The sequence below is a fragment of the Anolis carolinensis genome, chromosome 6 (assembly GCF_035594765.1).
Source record: "Anolis carolinensis isolate JA03-04 chromosome 6, rAnoCar3.1.pri, whole genome shotgun sequence".
NCBI classification, from domain to species: Eukaryota; Metazoa; Chordata; class Lepidosauria; order Squamata; family Dactyloidae; genus Anolis; species Anolis carolinensis.
In genome coordinates, this window is record NC_085846.1 from 97915215 (window position 1) to 97940104 (window position 24890).

A 24890-nucleotide genomic window follows, 5' to 3' on the forward strand; every position below is an offset into this window, starting at 1 on the left:
TCTGCTGAAATAGATGTTAGGCTAGAGCCTTCACAGAACCCATAGTCTGCAAGAACAGCACACTCACCAATAATTCTGATATTCAATCTGATGAGCCAACTCAGCAGATAATGGCATTGATTAATTTGAGGATCAGAATGTTTAGTGTCACTCAAATAAGGGCTGTATACACAGAGAGTGCTGTAGCCAAGTAACAGACAACATGCTTAAATCACCATTTGCACTTCTGTGTCAAATGGCGTTACCAATGCTGAGGGTGATCTCTAATCAAGAAATGCTACCAAATTCAGGCACCAACGTCATCTATACCAGTCTTGGGAAAATATGACCCATCCATCACAACTACCTATGCTACCTGTGGTTGATGGGAGTTGTACTTTAGGCAAATCTAGGGCACTGCAGTCACTCATCACTAGTCTATAACAAACATACAACACAGTATAAGGCAGCTCATTATAGCATTTTGTATTTTTAGGCAAAACAAAACACCTGCTAATCCAGGATGATTCATACATATGAATAAGAATATAGAACATAAAAAAGGAATGATGAAACAGTTGGTCAAGAAAGAGTTAACACAATACGAGTTCTTCAGGGACATCCAATTCAACTCCATAAAATATAACTCCAACATGATCTTACTATGGTAGAGAATAAAAACCAAAATGACTTTTTAAAAGGGAGACTTTCAAGATAACCTCTTTGACTTCTGCAGTACTATGCAATCTTCCTTTTATGCCTGCTCCACTGTAGGATACACAAAAATGTAGAACATGGAATGTAGAAATGTAAGAAGCTGCCTCATCCCTAGTTAGACCACTGTTCCAGCTTGGCCAATAATAATATCAATTCTGAATGACAATAGCTATCTGATGCTTTAGTGAGCATTCTTCCAAGCCCTGCCTCATGATTGTTTTCCCGAACCTCTCTAGTCTTCTCTGACACTCTCTCATCAAATGTTAACTTCCAAAATCAGACATTAATGGATCTGCTCGAGTTAGCATGGTTGGTAAGAACCATAAGCCAGAACCCATACTACTCACAGGAGAATGTTGGCTTGGTTATAGGACAACACAACCAAGATAAAACATCAAGAAATGCCACCAGAAATGTATAGGCAAACTTTGTGCCAAAGGACGAGAAGCAGAAGACATGAAAAAGACTAAGTTGGAGGTCCATATCCATATCTGACAAATAAGGCAGAAGATTAGAGACAGGTTACACAATTTTTGGCGTGATGATGATCATGTGACAGATCAGGAAAACAAAAGACTAAGTGAAAGGGACATCACCTGCATTGCTTATGACAGGTTGCTGCTGAAGAGCCAAGCCTGGAGAACCAGCCAGTTCCTAATTATTCCTGTGAATCGCCTGAGTTGAGTGAACTATCCTACTTGGCAATGACTGATGCACAAATGTCCAGTTTCTACAGACATTATAAGGATGGTACTACAACACAGGAAAGATTATACTTGCAACTTCTGCCTGGAAGCTATCTTGTGGATAGGGGGAATAAGACCACTCATTTCTCCAGTGTGAATATTAATTTGAGTCCCATTCTACATTCTAGCAGGGCACTTTGCATGAAACTAGTGTTGTGGGCCATGTACCCTGCATATATCCTATCATAGGACTTGATCCCACAGGATAAGTAAAGCATTCGGGATTGTTGTTTTTCCCTTAAGCTTCACAAAGCTCCATTTTGAAATTAATATAATGGGCCCATAGTAGGCTCTATGCCATTTGAGGGAACTCAGTTTTCTATCCTAACACTGATCTTGCCAATTAATCTATCTTGCATTTCACTATAGAGTATTGCATCCTGCAGTAGCTGTAAATTTCATCACTGTTCTTCCAGCTATTTAGTCCTGCTACTGCATCTAAATGGATCAAATATATCAAAATTAAGACTAATATTAGATTAATAAATAAACAAGCTTAATGAAATAGGCACAAAGAAGAGAACTGCTAGGTACCAAGTATTATTCATCTGTATTTCAACATTTCAACAGAAAAGAAAAGCTTTCCCAGTCAACAGGCAGATGATGAATCATAAAAATGCAATAAATAACTCCGAGGCCAAGGCAACCATAAGAAGTCAGCAGCTGATGAAAAACAATTCTGCCTTCCCCATTCTCATTTATTCTATAATCCATTATGTTTCTCAAATATAAACTTTTTTGACCTTGGAGAGGAAAGGAAGGCTAATTTCACGAAGAAAAGTAAATACAGAATGAATATTTTGAGCTTCTAAAAGGTAATAAGAGTTATTCAAAGGTTATAGTATACATATATACATATACAAAGTTATAGTATACATAACAAAATTGCATTTTAAGTAGTGTTTTGGAAAACATTGTGCCTTTAAAGTCTAATTGCCAATGTTGTGCATCCATGCTGTTGCTCAATTAATTAGTAATGTTAAAAATAATACTTTACGATACTATATATTTTGATAAAAATTACTGCACCAAGCTGCTTAGGAATAGTATATTTTAAAATAATTAAATGTAATCAAATATTTCCATCATTCTAGTGCCAGAATCTACTATTTTTTTACAGAGTGCTTATTCTAATGTAGTTTTTTCACAAGCTTTGGTTCGTGGAGAGAGAATAATGTTTTTTCATCAAATTCTGGATATGAAAGAGATTCTGAAAGATCACAGCGTCATGACTGCTTACTTCACAATTTTGGATAACTCCTGTGTAATCTGCTGACGTAGACATTACGCTAAAGCCTTAGGGGACTCACAGTGTGCCAGAAAAGTACAGTCACCAGTAATCCTGATATTCAATCTGCTGAGCCAATGCAGCAGATAATGACAGTGATGAATTTTAGGACCAGATTTTTTGGGCTCACTCAAATCAGATCTGTAAATAGATGGGGTGCTGTGGCTCACTATCAGAGAACATTTGCACCTCAATGTCAAATGATGTTACCAGTGGTGAGAGAAATCTCTGACTAATGCCTTCAAGAAATGCTACCAAATACAGTTATGCTACCAAATGCCACCCTTTTGCACAAATCTGTTAGCAACAACGTGCAGTATTTACTGTAGATGTGTTATCAAAGGCTTTCATGGCCAGAATCACTGAGTTTTCTGAGCTGTACTGCCATGTTCCAGAAGCACTCTCTCCACATCTATGGCAGGCATCCTCAGAGGTTGCGAGGTCTGTTAGAAACTAGGGCAAGTGGGGTTTAGAGACCTATGGAATAATGTCCAGGGTGAGAGAAAGGATTCTTGTCTTTTTGAGGCGAGTGCGAATGTTGCAATTGGCCACCTTAATTAGCACTAAATAGCCTTGCAATAGACTTTGCAGAAAATGCTTCAACTGTCCTTCACAAAAAGCAAAATCTGTTTAGCAAGCTTTGCAAATGCTGATTTATCAGCAAATGTTTGGTTTTTATACCTATTTTATATACCTATATACCTGGGATCTCATAAATATTTATCGGACCATAAGGGGTTGTGAGTTGAAAGTGTTTAAGAAGCCTTGGTCTATACCAGGATTGGAAAATATGACCCATCTATAACATCTAGCTTTGCAGCCTGTGACTAAAGGGAACTCTACTCTAGCCACATCTCAGGGACCACAGCTGCTCATCAATGGCAGTGAATTTCACAAATTCAGCAATGCACTGCGTGAAGGCATAATCACTTAAATCATTCTGAATCTCTTACCATGCATATTCATTTAGATCTTTGGTTCTCGTATTCCTCTGGCAAAAGGAGAAACTTCTCCATCTACATTCTGCACTACAGACGTACTCTTTGGTATCTCTTATTTCTTCTAACTAAATGGTTCCAATGTCTCCTTATAGAGGAGATGCTCTAGAATTCTAACCATTTTGGTTTCCCTTTCTGAGACCACATTCAGCAATAAAACATCCATTTTGAGGTAAGGAAAGCATCTGAAGTGCCGTTACACGATTTGTAATAACGGCATTATAATATTGGCAGTTTTATTTCCAATCCCTTCCCTAATGATCCCTAAGATGGAATTTGCCTGTTGACAGCTGCTACAAACATACAGCAAATGCTTTCACTGAGCCATACACCATGACCACGGGAACACTTTCCTGTTCAGTCTATGCCAACTAACAGAGCAGCACTAACTCAAAGCTTCAGTGGCTAGAGGGGGTTAGGATCAGGCAAAGGCCTCTTTGCCGGCAGAAGGCAGAATTCCCCTTCTGTTGGCAAAACCATCTCAAAGACCTGCCAGTAAAGCAACATGCTGGCAGAACTGCTCTGTTGGGTACGATCTACTGGCAGATGAGGCAAAAAGGGAGCAAAGAAAGGGCAGGTTCAAGAAAGAGGCAAGCTGTGCCATGCCAAACCTCTTCCAGGCCAGAGACACAAAGCTACAGCACCAACACAAAATTAGGCTAGAGTGAGGGTAATTCTCAATAATTCCCAACACTGGGGAGGGAGAGATCGGAGAAAAGAAGAATAAAAAGTTAAGATACACAGGTGAAACTTGCAGAAATAATTGATGACTAGAACAACTATTGAGAAAAGTCAGAGGGGAAAATGCAAAAGCAGTGTTACAAATAAACATTAAGAAAACAAACATAATGACCACACATGATTTACACAGTTTAAAGTGGGTGATGAAGAAATTGAAATTTTCAAATACTTTCTATACTTTGGCTTAGTTATACAGTAGAGTCTCACTTATCCAAGCTAAACAGTCCGGCAGAACCTTGGATAAGCGAATATCTTGGATAATAAGGAGGGATTAAGGAAAAGCCTATTAAACATCAAATTAGGTTATGATTTTACAAATTAAGCACCAAAAGATCATGTTATACAACAAATTTGACAGAAAAAGTAGTTCAATACGCAGTAATGTTATGTTGTAATTACTGTATTTACGAATTTAGCACCAAAATATCATGATATATTGAAAACATCGACTACAAAAATGCCTTGGATAATCCAGAACCTTGGATAAGCGAGTCTTGGATAAGTGAGACTATACTGTATATCCAAACTGACAATGTAATCAGGAAATCAGAAGAAAAGGACTGGAGCAATAGCTATAAAAGAACTTACCATAATAACATTTTCAAATGCAAAGATATATTAGTGGATACCAAAGCCATGCTCACAGTATTTTCAGTGTCTATGTGCAGGTGAAGAAGCCTGGAAAGTGACAAAAGCTGACAGGAAAAGAATCAACTCATTTGAAATGTGGTGCTGGAAGGGCATTCTATGGGGACCATGAACTGCCAAAATGACCAATAAATGGGGAGAGCAAAGAAAGCCTGATCTCTCTGTCTCATTAGAAGCCATTATGACTAAACTGAGGCCATTGTACTTTGAAAAGATGTTTATCAATTGCAGCTCAAAGCAAAAGACTGCATCTTTCAGATTTAAAAGCATGGTTATTTTCTTACCTGATCAGAATAGAAGAAACATGATTATTAGATGTCAAGAATCAGTCCCCAGTTTACTTTGTTGTTTTCATTTATGCTTTTAAACCAGTCAAATCTATTTAGTTAGGAAATCCACCCATTTCTTCAAACAGGAATAAGATGTGATTTAGTAATTTGGGAAACACGACAGTACATTATTTGAATAAAACAGAATAACAGCACTATCCTATATATGTCTACCACAAGTAACGCCTGTGTTATTTCCCAGGTCAATGCCTATAGCAATACAGTCTAAAATCATAAATTAATGTCTTCAGACACTTAAGCTTTGTTGTCCACAAATTAGCTTTGATTCTAACATCTTTCCCTGCCAACTCTCACTGCAAGGTGCTTTATCAATTTCCAGGCACAGCTTATGCTTGAACAAGTAAACAGGTCGCATAAATGTGCCAACAAATTCTAATTATAGGATTGGTTTTGTTTTGTTTTGCGTTTTAATGTACACTTAGAGGCTAGAATTAAATAGAGGCAGTTCACAGCTCATGATCGTCAGCAAGCAGCAAATTTAGTTACATTAGTATGGCTATTTGTGGTGACAGAAAATTTCCAGTTCAGACTCTCTCTACAAATAACATGTCATTTTTGATTTTAAAAACAAGCAACAACCTGACTCCTTTATATAAAAGTACACCAACAATCTGGCATTTCTGAAGATATTAAGACTACATAAAATTGCTATTGGCAGAAATTCTGGAAACAGATATTCAATATTTATTTGATTATCAGGAACAAAGTTGAATTACATTCTTTTACATATGAAATATTAGTGAGGATCGGAATAATCAAAAAATAAATGCAATGTACACTCAAAATAGAGCTATAGTTGCAAAAATGAAACATTTGGTTTTAGGTGTAACAGAATGATCATACACAGGTCTAGGTAGTTGAGACTGTGGTGGTTATTACAGTTCTCCTTGAACATAAAACCTCTGCCCAGGATGTAGATGTTTACTTTTTTTGAATACCAAAGTGACTCTTGGATTGCCTCAAGAAATATTAGGGCTTCTTATACTGTAACCATTGATGGGCTTCCTGGGATCCATGAACTGGGTGCCGAAATATGATTATTTTACCCTCCGTTTTTATTAATTACCATTTTCCCATCACTATGAACTTGAAGATAATATACGGGCTGCAATCTTGCATTATCTGATATACCGTAATTACTATGACAAAGTTCTACCATCAGAGGTAAGTCTGATAATGCCTCTCCTCAAAAAACCTATCATTTCAGCCTCAACTGAAATGTTTCCAGGGCACTGTAGATCGAGATGCTTGGAAATGGTATCTGAAGTACTCTCCCAGCCATAGGACACATTGAGAACAGGCAACTGGAGAACCTCCTCAAAATCTCATGGCACCCTACGACTGGGCTAAGAACTGTCTCAGAAACCCTTCAGTTAAGACACTGTTAGGATAAAACAGCAGGTTTTGGTGTCATTCTTAAAATTAATGACTATAAATGTTAATTCCCAGTAGTTATGAATTCACATGTCCTGCTTAAAACCTTGTGAATAGGAAGTCAGCCATGGGGTTTTTTTAATGTTCACCACAAGCAAAATGTCCACTTATATGTTTGTGTGTATTTTTCTAGAAAGTAGGTCCACATGTTTGATCAGATTTTCAAAGGGGTTAGTAACCCCAAAAACAGTGCAAAGCACTTGTGGATCATCTCACTATGACAATTAAGTGGGTGTGAAATCTGAGGGGGGCAGAAGGGATGGATCCAACTGTTTTCCAGCATCTGGGTGCATTGCAACAAACATCTGCACACAGACCCCTGAGGGCCTTCAGCAGGTCCCTCCAGATGACATTCTTAAAAAATCCAAGAGTGAATTATGCAATGGCTAAAAAGTGAGTTGTGATGATGTAACTCTGGCTTGCACTACAATAATTCACCAACAGAATGCCAGCCAGATATTTTAAACAATTATTCAGTTACCCTATTCACCATGTTAAAACTTATAATCATAACCATATTAACAGCTTTCACCAAATATTTGTGTATAATTATACATTTTAATTTATCATTCAAAAATCCATCTGGTAGTCACTGTTTACATCATGATTAGCATATGATTTTGTCATATTTGAAATGAATAGATTATATATAAATCCATGTCAGCTGAGGAAGCACTCTTAATATCAAGATCCTTTTACAGTAATTCTCTAAAGCTGTTATAAAAATGATAGACATAATAGATTTCTGAATGTCACTTCCAAACATTTTCACAAATGTTCAGGAGTGGCATCCACTGTAGAATTAATGCAGTTTGGCACCATTTTAACTGTCGTGGATCAATGCTGTGGAATCCTGCGGTTTATAGTCTTGGTGAGGCACCAACACTCTTTGGCAGAGAAGGGTAAAGACCTTATAAAACATGGAAGTTAAACTAGTATCAAACAGCATTAACTCTACAGTATAGTTGTATCCAAGGATAGTTAAGTAGTCCCCAAGTTACGAACATGATATATATTGGCTGGAATTACACTTAGAAAATGTACCTATTCCTTGTACATACAAATTCAACTTAAGAAAGAACCTATCATGTTCGTAACTTGGGGACTGCCAATTGTCAGAGGGACAGAAAGTAACAGTATATTATGTGTGTGTGAACATGTGTGCGCTTTGGGTAGCATAGGGAAGGGTTAACAGCCTTGTAGTGTTTGTTTTGCTGTCTGTGCCCCTGTTTTGAAGATTTCAGCTCACTTTCTGTCCCTCTGACAATTGGATTTTGAAAAAATTGGCTTGTTGTGGAAACAAGAATTGGTGATAAAGTTTCAGTGGCAACACCTTTTCCCCGTGATAACTCTTTCAGGAGTGAATTTCCCTTCCAAGGAGTAGATTTCTCTCACTTTCTGTTTGTCTCACCCCTGGATATTTGTAACTCAGGAACTGCCTGTAGTTGCTTACCTGAGGCCAGGAATTCTTTATAATAATAGTTTCCATTACTACGGCTACTTCCTTCAAGCAGTTTTGAAAAATTACTAAATTCTCTCTGGGATCTTCCACTAATAACACTATATGGTGCCAAACCAACACAATTGTGAAACTACCAAGGACAGACATATATGTACACAACATGCCATTGATAAATTAAAATGCTCATTTGCAGGTAGTATCAAGTGTTAACAACATGCTTCTCTGAGCACATTGTAAAAAATGCTGTAGATGCCACAATGGCATTGCCACTGGCTAATTATTTTTCTGGATTTTACAAGAATATTATATTACAAAAACTCGTTCTATTCATTTTCTAAACACGTTTTCTAATTTGGATGTTAAATTTTATATACCTTTCAAACAAAGTAACTTTCCAGCATACTGAAAATTAACAGTTACAAGGAGAAGATCACAAGTAAGATAAATGTAAGTTCCTGCATTCTCAGCAAATGCCGTAGGCAGACAACTCCGAAGCCCAAAATCAGTGCGCTGTCCCAGCAGAATAGATGTGAATATTTTAAATTTGAAATATTGAAAAAATAATAATTTATAAGCATCTTAAATCACACCACACAAATTGGAAAATGCTCAGGCAATTTAAAATGTCCATCCAACCATGGAAAAGGTGAACCAAAATGTCTAAAACTTGTCATTAAGAGAAGCAGTTAATTTATTTAATACTCAGAGAGCAATCCATATAAGAAAGCCCTATTTTTGACTGCCATGACAACAGAATTCTATCAAGCCTTTTACTTGGGCTATACACTTGCTCTTCAAAACAGTCCTGTCCTCACTGTTTAGTTATAAATTTAGACCTTTAATATTCAGTAGAATTTGGCAGGGCATACATTTTATATAGAGACATATCTCTCCATAAGAAACTTGCCTTTCAATAGGTTGGACTCCAATTAGCTTACCTTTTCATTCTATTATAGAAGACATCAAAGTGACTGCAGCCATAATAGTCTTGATGTCTTAACCATGGCATATATTAACATCGATGCAGGCATAATAATGCAATCCAATTAACTCCAAAAACAGAAATCCACACATTAGAGAGAACAAAATAGCAAACTTACCAACCAGTAACATGTTTTCCATCTCTTAAAACATCATTAGAACATCTTTATCCATGCGTCTGCTCTGGATACAGCATTATGATCTGAATGTGAGCAGTGCTCTTCTCTCATTCTTCCTATTCTTTCTACAAAAACTTCCACATTTTACTTAAGGAACATTAACATAAAAGGAAACAAGCAGAATATTCATGAATTGTGTTAACTTTAGTCACAACATATGAAGACTTTGTCCCTTATGAACATTTCATTCTAACGTCTAAGAATTTCAGAGGATTGCAACCATAAGCCTATGCACTTACTTGCTGATCAACCATCTCAAACATATTCTGAAGAGTCACATTTAAAATGTAAACATCTGTCTCTTTACCATAACAAGATACTTATAGGATTGTTACGGGCTAAATAAATAAATGAAATTTTCATTAACTGTAAACCTATTAATTCTACTTTACTTGGGATTACCAATTGGATTTAGACCCATACACTTCATAAAGCCAGGCTTAATGGAATTTATCATATCACATGGAATCAAAATCAATGGTGGGGAAATTAATCCTTATTATCAAAAGTAATCTTATAAGCAGATATAAATCTTACAGTACAAGATATATTGGAAAAGGTCTTGTATTACACTCCTGGGTGAATGAAATTTCAAATATGTATTCTTTAATTTTTTATCAACCATTTAGTATGCATATTTATTCAGGAAAACTGCATGAAATCAATTATTTAAAACAGTGGTTCTCAACCTTTTTTTGACCAGAACGCACTTGACCAGGGACCACTTTGAACCATTCTCCAACATTAGTACCAAAAGGGTTACAAAACAGTTTTTGGTCAACTTTAGATTCAGTTTGATTATTTGAGGTAGTGATTCAGAAAATTGCATTGGATAGACCACATCAGCTCTAGTTTCTGATACAGAACATATGCCATCCAGTAGTCACTATCTGCTCACCCACAAAAAAACATATTTAATAATCTAGAGCTGATGTGGTCTATCCAATGCAATGGTCAGATCTGCTGAAAGGAGAAGAAATAAAATAAAGAGGAAGGAGTTTCGTGGACTGGATTTTCATTCTCACGGCCCACTGCTGGGCTGCGGCCCATGGGTTGGGAACCACTGATCTAAAATAACCACTATTTTTTCAAGGTTACCATTATGACTTAGATCAGAGGTAGGGAAAGTCCAGTCAAAATGGTTCTCCTAAACCACAAGACCCTTCCTAATTTTATAATTTTAATTAAAAATTATTCTGGGAAGGAAAAAAATCACCTGACCCCTCACTCATTTATCTTTTCTCTAAACTTCTCTGTCCTTTTAATATCCCCTCCCAGATTGCTTTCAAATCTTCATTAATTCCAAAGAATTATCCATGAGCCAATATCAACTTTCAGCACAAGCTATTCCCCTAAAATGTCCTTTAATTAACTTAACAAACCTTTTTCCTATCTTCACATAGCCGATAGTTGGTTAGAAAACTGAAATAATAATACCTCTAGAGAAGATGAGAAACTATGAAGCTGCAATATTTGCTTATACCACAGCTCACATTTCAGGCTATAAATCTCTATGGTACTGCTGTAAGTTCTTCAACTATACATTTATGCATATATGTTTTTATCTTGTAAATAACTTTTGCACTTTTATTCTTTGAATAAATATTGACAGTAGAATGGATCCTTCCAATCAATACAAAATACACAATCCCAGGTATTTGACTTGCGCAAGGTCTCCAAAACCCAAGAGTTACAGATCCGCACTCCTTTAATTATTTTTTCTTGAACTGTAACACAATCCTTGATATATTGTGGTGCTCCACTGTGATAAGTCTTCTGTTAGATCTTAAGCAATGTTCACTGAAAAAAGACTTTTTGTTCCACGCACAGTTCTTTGGATTTAAGGTAATATTTTTTGTGAGAAAGGTAATTCTGGAAGCTGAAGTTATTTGTGAAATCATTTTGCAACTTTTATCTTGAATAATTTGCAAAGTATATCTATTGCATAACATTTTTAAAAATAAAACTTTGCAAAATAGTCTTAATTGCAAAAATGTTTTTCCAGCATATGAATTTTTTAACAGCTAGGATATGAATATTTGACAGTAATTGGTTTGGAGAGGGAACACACACACTACCAATGTGCTGCTAATGTAAACCAAAACTCAATCACACACACAAAGTCATCAAATAATCCAGTTTCTGCACTCATACAGATTCCAGACTGGAAACCATCAGCCATCTCCAACCATGCCCTTTCATTTGTGCACCATTTCTCTGATCTACTGTCATTGTCACATACATTACTGATTTGCTCCTGAGTCCTTTTCAGTCTTTGCAGTTCTGGTGTGTCGGTTACAATGCTGAAACCTCTTCCTTTGCTTTCTTCAAAGTCTCGTTTGTATTTGACCTATCAAACAGAAAACAAAGAAATTATACTTATAACATTTCATGTCATTAGATAATACATTAATAGAAGGTTCTTCCAGATGAATGAATGAATTTTATTATTACAGTCACTATTTAAAAGAATAGAAGATCTGTTTAAAGTCACCTCTGTGCACTACATAGACAAACTTAGTTAAAACTTTTCCCCTGACATTAAGTCTAGTTGTGTCCAACTCTGGGAGTTGGTGCTCATCTTCATTTCTAAGCCAAAGAGCTGGTGCTGTCCATAGACACCTCCAAGGTCATGTGGCCGACATGACTGCATGAAGCGCCATTACCTTCCCACCTGAACGGTACCTATTGATCTACTCACATTTGCATGTTTTCGAACTGCTAGACTGGCAGAATAGACAAACTTATTTTATCATAAAAAGCATCTTGTTTCAAATGGTTAATGAAGTTGAACAGTTTGCACCCTTTCACAAACAGAAGACAATCTAGCAAAATAAGACATCTTTCCACAAGAAATCTCTTTTAAGTTTCAACATAGCCGACCACTGTACTAGAGAAACAGAAAGGAAGGAAGGAAGGAAGGAAGGAAGGAAGGAAGGAAGGAAGGAAGGAAGGAAGGAAGGAAGGAAGGAAGGAAGGAAAAAATGTATTGGAAGTTTTGAATGTCTCAGTATTATACTATAGTCTTTCCTACCCAATGTTTTTACACCTTAGTGTCCCTCGTCCCTTTCAGCATGTCATTTGAAGTTGCCTATGTCTTGTCCTAAGCTCATTATTAAGCCAATAATGTTAAATGGCCTTTAAAATGTAATCAGAATTTGATTCTAAATACAATTGGCTATACATTCTGCAATCATCTAAAATCCCATTTCAACCTTCTTTTATACATGGCAGGGAGGAAAATAAACAAAAGAAATGTGATCAATACTATACAAGCTGATTGTATTTTAAAAGCCAAGAATGGTCACAGTAATTACAGAGGATGTAATGATGCAGTTACACCAACTGGTCAAGAGATGGGTGCTTCTGTGTCATGCAGCTAACTGGGCAGTTGTCCTGCAAATGCTCCCATGGCCATCTGCAATGATTTTTCTGACATGTGAACTCATATGTGTGCATGTTCTTAACTCTGCAAGAAGGATTATCAGATTAAAAATGCAGCAGTTAAATAATAGTGTACATTAAAAGATTCACATCTAGAAACAATAGTACCAAAAAGTCAATTGCACTACATTCCCCTTAACTGCAAAACAATCAAGAGAAATAAAGAAAAGGAAGAATGACAAAAATAGGCCAAATGAAATCTTATTGTTGTCATGTATCTCCAAGTCATTTCTGACTTATGGTAACACTATCACAGAATTTTCATGTCAGAATTAGTTCAGAATTGGATTGTTCTTGCCTTCTTCTGAGCTTGAGAAATTTTCATTGCCGAGTGAAGATTTGATACCGGGTCTGCCATTGGTGTAGTCCACTATTCAAACTACTATATCATGATGGCTCTCAAAATTGTGATGGCCTTCTAATAACCTAAAAGGACAAGGTGTCGCCTCATCTTAGAAGCTCATCAGAATCAGCCCTGTGTTTAGTGCTTGGATGGGAGACGGCCAATGAAAAGCAAGTGCTGTAAACTATATTTCAGAGGCCCAAGGTATTAAACTCCTTTAGCTTCAGCAAGAAAGATGTAAAGATTAGAATAAGCATTTTGTTTTAATGTAGTTTCAACCTTTCCTGTCACAGATTCACTTTTAAGAGTAACAAAAAGGGTAACTTTTACCCAGGTAACTGAATAGAAGGGGAAAACTGAGAGAAGCATTTGGTTTAGCAAAGCAAGGCTCTAATGAAATACATAAACAGATACACATAAAAAGAATGCATGTTTATTTATACCATTACTTCCTAGGAAAACATGCACATACACACAGGTACTAATGCAAGTTTAAAAAAGGAAAGGTTTTTACAATCAGAAACATAAGGCTTTCCATAATTAAAAGGCAATAATGAGGACAGAATATAATATTATGGAAAAGTTCAGGATTTCAAACCCCCCATTTTTAACTCATCCCACCGATATTCTGGACAATCTGTTTACAAACAGCTTGGCTTTTATCAGTTGTCCCTTTCTGTTCTCACTAACCTCTATGAATACAGAACAACACATTTGGCACTATATATAGACCAGGTGGTATCACTTTCTATCAACCATCTGTTCTTAGTTTGCCCTAAGGTAAAAGTAACAGTACCATATGACACAGATATACTTATATTACTTTTATTGGTATTACTATTAGTATTAGTATGATCATTATCACAAAATAAAACAAGTGGGAGGTTACAAAACAGAAGATGATCTCATATATAGAGAGGCTGAACACCTTATTCGGAATTTCAAAATAAAAAACACTCTGAAATCCAAAATTGGGGGCTAGGATAGTGACAAACTCCCCCCCCCCTTTTTTTTTTTTTTAGCTTACCAATTTTGACACGGATCCCAGTGAAAGTCCCCAGTTTTTCTAGCTGTCCTCATTACTTATTAGACTTACTACTGTTGACCTTGGAATTAGCTATATCCTACTGTAACCATTAGCAAATTTAAATAGTAACTATTTATATTTGCAGTTATTTTAATGATCTTAAACACTGCAATTCCACAACCCCAAAGGACTAACAAAAAGGCAGTTTTTCTAAAATTAAAAGTTTAACTGAGTTTTAGGTAAGGCACAGTTGAGTAATGTGAAAAATTGTTGGCTCTTTCACTATAGTCTCTCATTCAATGAATTCATTACAATGAATAACTAAATTCTGGAATAAGGTTAATGTTGACATTCAAACAATTAATTTAAAAAATTAATTATACAGTAGGTCTGCCATATCTGCAAGACTACTTCCAGAACTTGCTTTGGATACAAAAAAATGGGGATGATCATTCCCTCTATTATTAAATTGTGATGATGTGCATTCACCTGTTCCAGTGTGTTAATGTTCATGTTGCCATCGATTACTATATGGGGTCTGACGATCTGCAGACACTACAAAAGACTGAACCAGATACTACACTATATTGCTACTTTATGTTGGAAACTTTCTAACTTCATTAATTACAAAGTTGACAGTCATTCTGCTGCTTTTGCTGGTTTCATGCTTGCAGCTTTGGCTATTTGAAATGCTTCCCCTATCTATCTCCCAAAGTTGGGGCTGTTGTGTGAACAACATTCACATGACAGATCCATCCTCATGTGATTAAAGTGGCTATCCTGTGTGTTTGTTTTGCCAGGTACCTCCCTTTCTTTGCCGAAGCAAAACAGACACTTGCAGCATGCTGGAAGAGAAGCAGTCGGTAAAATTACAACTCCCATGATTCTATAGTGTTGAGCCATAGCGGTTAAAGTAGTGCCAGCCTGTTTTAATTCTATAGCGTAGGTGCACCCCTTGAGAGATCATAAAAAAGAACATTTAAACCAAATCCGTAAAAGCCAAACCTGCAAATGTAGAAGGACAACTGTAAGGAACTAGGGAATTCAGAGTTAGTGTTAGTTTAATCAATACATTTTCCAAAGAAGTGGATAAATTAAGAAAGATAATAATATTGGGTAGGCAAGTGGCCACAACAGATGAATTTAATCTGAAGCTTAGTAGAAACCCACTACAAAAAAAGTTATGTGCCCTGTATTTAGACATTTTATCAACCCCTAAAACCTCTCAGAATTTGAAAGAAAGAAAACCCTGTTGATATGTTTGTCTAATCCTAGTAAAGGAACTAATAAAAAAAATGGGAAGGATCCTCCTAAAATGTGCACTCTACTAACAAGTTGCTTATTTCCTCCATAACTGTATTCCTTAAACTCTATTGTTATTTTTTACCACATGTTTAAAAGATGGAACAGAAAAAAGATGCATCTTGTTGGCACATGTTTAGAAGAAATTGCAGTAACCACTAAAAGTTTACACATGTATTTGAGCTGTGTTGATCACAGCAGCAAAACCACCCAAAGTAAAGATCTGCAATAAAATGTTCCTCATTTGAAAAGCAACTAAACAAGACAGAACAAAAATCAATAGTTTTTTAAATCAAGTGTTTTGCAATCAGTTCCAATTAACCTTCAATGTGCACCACAGAGTTAGTTTACATGACATGTTCCTTTGTCATTGTGAACCATGCTTCGGATCCATTAAGCAATACATAATTAGGAAGTCACACCAAAAATCAATGCATGTCATTCAATATTAATGATATTCAACTGTCCTGGTGTTTTTCTCTTTATCTGAAAGATTCTGCAGAATGTGTTTACACTCCTTTTCACAAAGCAATATGAATAATCTTTGCTCAGAATTATGTACTTTGAAAAAACCCTTAAAAGTACACCGTATTTATAAAACACACAATCATGCCCTCTCTAACCAAAATTAAAACTGTACAAGCAATAGTGGTAAAAAATAAAAACGATAATGATTGCATCTATTGTTGAATTAAACTAAGACTGAAGAGATTCCTGTTGCTCAGAAAGCTTAATCAGACAAAAAACAAATGACCAAAATTCTGAAAACTATGGTATTTAACTGAAGTGCTCATTTATTTAAGTGTATCAATTAACTTTAGGGTTACAGACAGCTTCCATGTTAGAGGTGCAGTGAATCTACTCTTTGAATTTTATTCCAACCCTCAGAAAAACTATCTAAGGTGCTGAAACTATTTTGGGGAGAAATGTAAAATCTTTGATGACTTAAGAAGTCTGTAGCAAATTGTGGGTTGATCTGTGGCACCCTCACACTGAAGCTGCTAATTTCTTCTGCATCTGCTTTCGCCTTCTGACAAGCAACACTACTTCATACAGCAACCTAACTCCTATAGTTTGTTCCAACAAAAGAAAACGGATTGACAGTATTCCTAAATGATGATTTCCTCTTTAATTGAGTAAATAGTCCCATTTTAGCTGGGAATACACAACAGGATTCTGGGCAATAACTCATATTGAACTTCTATTTATCAATTTAGAGCAGTGGTTCCCAAACTTATTTGGCCTACCGCCCCCTTTCCAGAAAAAAAATATTACTCAGCGCCCTGGAATTTTTTTTAAATTTAATAGCAATTAAACAGAAAGATATATGTACCTGTGGCCAACACCGCTCCCCTGAATTGCTGCAGTGCCCACCAGGGGGCGGTAGCACCCACTTTGGGAATCACTGGTTTAGAGTAATTCCTTCGATTTGATATGCTAGATTTAAATGTTACCCTCATACATTGTGAAACATTATTAACAAAAAGCTGTCAGACTTCACTGCTATACTCAATTTTCCTTCTGAAAACTAGGAGGATTTCTGGCTACACAGATTGGTGAATGCCATGAAGTATTTGCTTCTACTAGAGTCAGGAGGCATTAAGTATTCTATCAACTCCCAAAGCTTCAAGGGAACAGCTAGAAATTAATGCAGTGAATTTTGAAAGACAACTGGAATTTAAGATGAGTGTATATTCTCCCTGGAACTGGGACATTCCTTATTAATAGAGAAAGTGATCAGTGGACAAGGAACTACACCATAGGAATAACAAAGCTGGTGTCTAAGGTTCTGGAACTTAAAAGTTGTCAAGAAATTCTAGACACTGCAAGGTGGGCCACTGCTCTATGTCTATGTGACTTCAAGTTGCCTGTCAAGTTATGATGGCCACATGAATTCCATAGGATTTTATTTGGCAAGCAATATTCAGAGGTGATTTTGCAGTTATGCCCTCTATAGCCTACAGCACCTGGTATTCACTGGTAGTCTCCCATTCAAGTACTAAACAGTTGATCCTACTTAGGTTACAAAATTAGATATGATCTGATGTCTTTAGAATATTTAGGCCCTCTCACAACTTGGGGTTAATCAATTATATAAAGTAGAAAGTCTCAGCTAAGGAAGCATCACTAAACGATAATAATCCATGCTAAAAACTGTCAATGGGGACTATCCTCAAGGACAAAGGCAAGTAGCAAAAGTGCAATGAGCTACACCTCTTCCATATTCTCAGATAATATTCTGTGTTCCAGGTACCACTACAAGGTCCAAATTGTTTACAGAGGGACAGGTTCTAAAGAGCTGGACCATGATCTGTTGACCACTTGTTCTTATTAATGTTATAAAGGATACAAGGAACTTCAATTTGAGAGAATCAAATTAGCCATGTTCTCACTTATGCACACCTTTTGTTCCTGCCTCAACACCCACACTTTCATTTGAGCACATGAAAGACTCACAATAACATGAAGCTACTGTATGTATGAACTTCAAATGCTACAAGAACCCTGACTGAGTAGATTTCATGACTGCATAGCAATTCCTTTCAAACATCCATAAATGCATAGGAGAAAGAGAACCTGCATCAATAGTTTCAGCACCTTAGATAGTTTTAAGGCAGAGCGATAAACAATCAGTGCTGTTTGAACCAGCTCTTTGTGCTAATAATAAGAACACTAGAAATAATTATAGTACTACAAAAATAATTCAAGGATTACCTGACTTTGCAATTCACTTTGCTGTTTCAGCCGAAGGTTTTCAGGTGTGTCTGCCACTGTAGTAAAGGACTGTTTTGGGTAGTGTCTGGAACAAAATATAAAGAAATAGAAAGGAATTGTTAACTGGTCTGTGTGTTATAAAATTCATTTTGGTCCCTTTGAAGATGCTGTACAACATTCATTACACAAACATTATTGAGAACATTAGTGTCCCTTGTTCATTTACAGACACGTAGCCAGGATCCCATTCAGGTACACAGTGAAGGAAACTAGTGAAAGCAATGTGACAGTTTCAAGGCTCAAGCAATTCCTTGCATGAGTGGACAATCAGCAGTAGTAATGAACTCTGACCAGTGATCTGAGCTTCCTACTGCCCACAAACACAATCCAGCACATGCTCCTGAGCAACTATTCCTGACATCCAGGAATAGCCAAGGCACAATGGCAGAGGTAGCTTGGGAAATCACCTACACAATCTATTTTTCTCATAATACCAGCTGCACAAAATCTTGGCCCTGATTTTCTTTTTTCTTTACAATCATTGTTTTCCATAGCACAGAAAATGAATTGTATATGTGCAAATGGGAAACACGCAAGTTTATTTATAGAATTTATATCTCTTTCTCCCAGAACTGGAACTCAAGAATGGTCACAACATGCTCAAAGAAGACATATAAATAAAAACACATCAAAGTATATATTATACACTGTTAAATTATAATATTAAATGCAGTTGAATTAAACACATTTTGAAAAGTGTATCTTTCTTTTTAATTACAGCACCCATCTATTACCAACTGCTATCTTAGCAGCCAGTCAGCTGCCAAACTAAATAAAATCTTTCTCTGAAGATGAGAGCAGAACAAGAAAGCTTAACCTGCCTTGGAAGGGGATTCCACAGCCTGAGACCAGACATCATCAGTCTTCTCTCACATCCCTACTCTGAGTGCCTCTAAGGATAGTGGGATGAAGAAAATAACCACCACCAAAGATCTCTAAAAAACATGTTTGGGAGAATGTGATCCTTAAGATAGCTTGGATCCAAGCTGTAAAACTAGCACTTTGAATTGTGCCTAGAAACATGTAATCACGTATTCTTTGTAATCAGTTTTAATCAACAGTAGACTAGCCCTTTGGAACAGTTACGATGTCTGTCTGATCCATTTCCAAAACAGTTCCATGTAGAGCAGTAGTTCCCAACCTTTGGTCCTCCAGATGTTTTGGACTTCCACTCCTATAAATCCTAGCCATCTTACTAGCTGTTACGAATTGTGGGAGTTAAAGTCCAAAATACCTGGAGGACCAAAAGTTGGGAACCACTGATATAGATGCAATGTAGGCATAAATCACAGTAGGCAAATCTACAGGAACAGGGGTAACTGGTATACTAGCATTAATTTTGCAAATGCATTACTAGCCACTGTAGAAATCTCAGAATCCAGGTCTGGGGTTGAATCCAGAATCCATGATCCCAGATCTTCATAGAGACATATAATCTCATCCAGCACACCTGCAACCCATCTCTGTATTTTCCGTAATATGTTTCAATTTATTCTCTATCATACAGTCCATCACTGACATAGATATTGATTTAGAACTATCACAGCTTCCTTGGATTTAGAGGGGAATGAGGAAAATAATGTACTGTGATTAGCAGGCATACTGATGGTACCGAATGACCACATTCCAGACATCCTCTCCCAATAGATTAATCTAAACTTTCAATAGAATAGAAGAAGAAATGAAACAGAAGTCTGAAGAATCCTACAAGTTATCTATCATGGCATCAAAATGGATTCTGCTGCATTGTAGAATAGAGAAGCAGTCTAAAAGGATATCAGTATTAAACCCATGCCACAAGAGCTCTAGTAAATCCAACAGGGACTCACGTCATGTTCAAAGTAGAAAAGGGAACTTAACCTCCACCAGTAACCATGCCTGAAGACAGACTGTTTAAAAATGCATTTTAATTGTATTTATTGTATTTTAACTATATTTTTAACCTAACACACACAATACTGTTTAATTGTTGTTGTTTTTTTAAAAAAAATAATGCTTTCTTTTAAATTGATCAAAGTGTGTGACTGTTAGCCACCTTGAGTCTCCTCGGGAAGGCAGGGTATAAAGGAAATAAGTAATAATAAATAAAATGAATAGTCTAAATATGTCATTCTTTTTAAAGTATCCCTTCAAATATCTCTTTCTGAATCTCAGGCACTTCATTGTTATCCATATTTATCTGGCTGAATATTGAAATGATAAAGGAAAATATACCCTAATTAAGGAAAAGCTCCCATTTTTTAGAATGGTGTTACCAAAGAGCTTGAAAACAGGCACCTCTATCTTTGTACTTTTGCTCAATTCAGGGAGATATAATGGAACAGAGATCCAGTTAAGCAAACAGATTCAGATCTGACACAGATTGCTTCAGATGACACAAGAATTATGTCATGAATCTTTTAAAGGTATCCCTCCCCCGCCTCCAACTGCCTGATTTTGGCTACCTACTGATATCTCACTGGTTTACAACAAGCCTGGTGAGGATTAGTTACTCCAGCTATAAAACTACATGTTAATACTGAACTATGGAAAGTCAGAGTAGATCACAGGGACACGTTTTTCCATATGAGTTTGCTACTGCCACTCCCTGGTACATCAAATATCTAGTAGCTTTCTTCAGGTTCTAACCCTCAGCCCTGGCACCACCTCTGTGGACTTTATCAGACAGGAAGGAAGGAAGCAGGGGAACGCGTTGGGAGGACTGGAGAAACCATCGTACCCTGTTCTCTCCCAACAGAGTCCATCTTCAGGAATGGCCAGCCATCCCACAACCTTTCCCCATCTTCTTTTTGCTTTCCCTTGCTTCCCCCGGCTTTCTGGAAGCAGAAGTCGGGTAACACCCAACTCCTGAGAAGGAAGTCCTCTCCTTTGTAGCATGCTGGCAAAACAGAGTATCACGGGCAGCCACCAGAAGTGCCCATGTGTCATATGGGATGACCTCCATGGGGCGTGTGAATATGGAGAAAACATGGGGGCAAACATCCATGTGATGAGATCCTGTACCAGTCTTCTTTTTGTTTACTGGCTAGAAACTGACACCACTCATTTCTAATTTCACGAACTACAGTTTAACCATAGAATTTTGCCCTCGGGTTTACATTTTAGCATAATAATAAATCACTTTTAACTGCCCCGAATCTCAGCTTGCCTACCAGTCTTGGTCTGGAATTCATTTAATAAAGATGTACATTCCTATCCTTAATTTCCTCATAATCCACTTCATTATGCATGGCAGAATTCAGTTTATGAAGGCCTCCTTTACACCAGAAACCCTGGTGTTCTCCAGATGTTTTGGATTACAACTCCCATAATCTCTAACTGTTCTGAATGCCAGCTGAGGTTTACGGAAGTTTTAGTGTAAAACATCTGGAGGACACCAGGTTCTGTAATATTGCAGAGATAACTCATGTGAGTGAAATAATGCAATATGTTTGCACTTGGGATTTTATTGAAGCTAGGGAAATGTGGCTGGATAAATATGATTGATTAACTAATCAATTAAATCTACATATGAATAAATGAATACTCCTGAAGATAAAAGCATAATTGACTTTTTTTTCAGATGATGAATGCACATGTGGCAGCTGGCAACATTTTAGATGAAGCAGCCCTCCTTCTTTCTCCTTACATTCCAAATGCACACTTGCAAACCAATGGACATATCTTCCATAGCACTATCATCACAGATTTTTCAAGTTTTTCAGTAGTTTTTGTACTTCAAATAATTAACCATTGTTTTAAAAAACATACCACCTGATTATTTATTTTGGCCAAATCATTTACTAAAATTTTAATTGACTAAAAATTGCAGTTCTAGTATGCCTGGTATGTTCGACCTGAGGAGCTGATTCACCAAGGCTAGTCTGTTGAAGTGGCTCAGACAATGCTGTTTGAATGTTGGACTTTGAATGAACAAGAGGCAATAAGTATTGTGTATAATTAACAAAAGGGTGACACAGTGAAATTGAGGTTGGGGAGAACCAGAGATGAAAGCACAATAGTCTTGCTCTTCACACCAGTGTTTACTATGGTGGTGCTATATCGATAAGGAAGGAAGTCTACAGGATAACCTAGAATTTTCTTTTTTCACTAAGAATTTTTGTCACATGTAATGACAAATGTGGCCTGGAAAAAAATCTCTGGCAACTAACCTTTCATGCTTGGGGAAAAACAGAGTTCACAAAATTTAAATCTTGATTTCAAGCCTTATTTTGCATGTAAACTATGCTACTATAGAGCCTTACTAAAAGGTTCCATTGACATACCACCTCCGCAAGTTCAAACCCATTAGTGTTAATTGTGTTGTCATATTGTCTTACATAACTGGAAAATGTATTCAAAAAAGGATAAAACATAAAGAACAGTCTACTTGGTGCCTCTTACTGCACTTCTCTCATACATTATTATCTGAATGCGATTTTAAAGACTCTTAGTCATGCTGTTGTCATGCATATTTACAAGATTACAAACTCACCGCTCCATTTCTCACACACAGATATACACACACACATGTCAAATTATCATCTGGGGTTTTTTTCATATTAAAACTGTAACAAAATAGTTACAAAATAGTTATAAATAGTGGCAAAAATACTGCTGGGAATTTATTTATAAGCCTTCCCAGAGTCTTAAGCTGTGGTCAGAAAGAACAGAACCTCAATTTGCTAATGTAACACTATGTGACATTCAGGTGTCAGGCCTTTTCTTTTCCTTTTGGTCTTCTAGCTTTTCTAATTAGTTGGTGGATATTTGTTGCTAGGCAAACAAATAAATCATCCTTCATTAACAGAGGAGCTATAGAGTCAGTAGAGCATTATAACAAATGTCTTGGTTTGTCATCTCGTCTGTTCACAGAAGGTAAAGGAAGGGATGGCAAGAGAAGGCTAAGAAAGAAGTCTATGGATAGGAACACTGGATCCAGCAGAAGAGACTTACTTCACCTGCACTTTCTCCAAGTAAACACAGTGTAGGCAGTTCTCATACTGTTCATTTCTTTTTCCCACATTTATACCTTTTTTTCTATTGTAGAACTGAAAGTAGTATATGCCAGGGTAGTAAGTGTGATCCCCAGATGTTATCAGACTCCCATCAGCACTAGGCGGTATAACCTGTGGTGAGGAATGCCAGGAGTTGCAGCCCCACAATATCCGGAGATCCATATCATGGATTTTAGAGTACAGTATTTTGGATTTCAGGTTTCTGGATAAGCGGTGCTCAACCTGTACCCCTCTGACTTGTGAAAGGCAAACACTTCTGTTTAAATCGCCAACATCTCCTTGTATAACATGTAAAGCCACATGTAAAGTATTTGAAAGTGGACATGGGCAATCATGAGAAACAAGTCAACAACAACCTAAACTTTGTAATGACAAAACTTGGATAGTTTTCATTTTGCTTGATGCTAGACATGAAGCTCTCTTCAAAGTTTGCCATTCTCTTTGAAGTTCAACTTGAAATACAGCTCTCTGCTGAATGCTCTGCTCTTTGAAACTCACCATCAGAATACATCTGATAAGAGAAAACTTGGAGACATAACTTTTCTCACAGAAAAAAATCTACAGAAAATGTGGTGCATAGGATAGTAGAAGACTAGAAGGAAAGCTTCATCAGCAAGGTCAGAAGTAGTGAGAGGGTGGCCACAGGCAAGCTTTGCAGCTTGCTCTCTCTCTTTTTCTGCACTAAATACCAAAGGAAGAGTTCATTTTGGAAGCATATCCGAAGTCCGGCTCAGGGACCAAATGCAGCCCCTGTTTAAATTCCCACTGGCACTCTCTCTTCAGGCCTCCCTTCCTTGCTTCTTTCCTCCCTTCTTTCCTCCCTTTTTTGACTTCCCTTCTCTCTTCATTCCTTCCATTCTTCCTTCCTTCTTGTGGATCAGGGCCCCAAAAAGGCAGCCTCCTCGGGAGGAAAGAAAGAGAAACTGAGGCCTCTTGCATCCCTTCACCCCAATTAAGCTGCACCATCGGGGGTTCCATAGTGCTCCTTAGATTACTTTAAAAGTTTGAAGCACAGTTCTCTGTTCAATAGTTATTTCAGATTATGAGTTCCAGTTTTAAAACCAGTAACACTGTTCTAAGTAGCAATCGGACAAGCATCTTTCTGTGCTTAATACTGACAGAAACAAAATATTACCAAACTGATGCTCTAGCTGTTTTGAAGGGGAAGAAGGTGTACCCATACTCTAATCTAGAAATAGCTTGTTGAGGAGAATAACACTCTTCTGGAAGCCTCACAGAGCTCAGTGCAATCAGGTGACATTTCCAGACTGGCAATAATGCCAAGCCTCCATTAAACTGTATTCTCACAAAGCCTTTCCAAAGGTCATCTTACAACTTCCCACAGGCAGCATGTGGTTGAAGGAATGCTTTTACATTAAAAGCTTCTAGCACCAGTAGTGATTTCTTGATGAGTCCATAAAACTCCAGCAACCACTGTCATTTATACTCTCTATATTCTGCTCTATTCTGTGGTCTCAA

The 24890-nt window shown here is 37.0% G+C and overlaps 1 protein-coding gene across 3 annotated transcripts in view; it reads right to left on the minus strand.

The window, feature by feature from the left end:
• nebl (nebulette) overlaps positions 1-24890 on the minus strand; it is a 134270-nt gene that overhangs the window by 65016 nt on the left and 44364 nt on the right. For 2 of the 3 annotated variants that reach the window (XM_062957559.1, XM_008112451.3), the window contains exons 3-4: positions 18355-18439; positions 11766-11873 (exon numbers count right to left, since the gene is read on the minus strand). In XM_062957559.1, coding sequence (XP_062813629.1) covers positions 11766-11873; positions 18355-18439 — 193 coding nt within the window. Of the gene's footprint in view, positions 1-9463; positions 9592-11765; positions 11874-18354; positions 18440-24890 lie in introns of those variants that run through there. The other variant, XM_008112447.3, reaches the window with a different exon arrangement.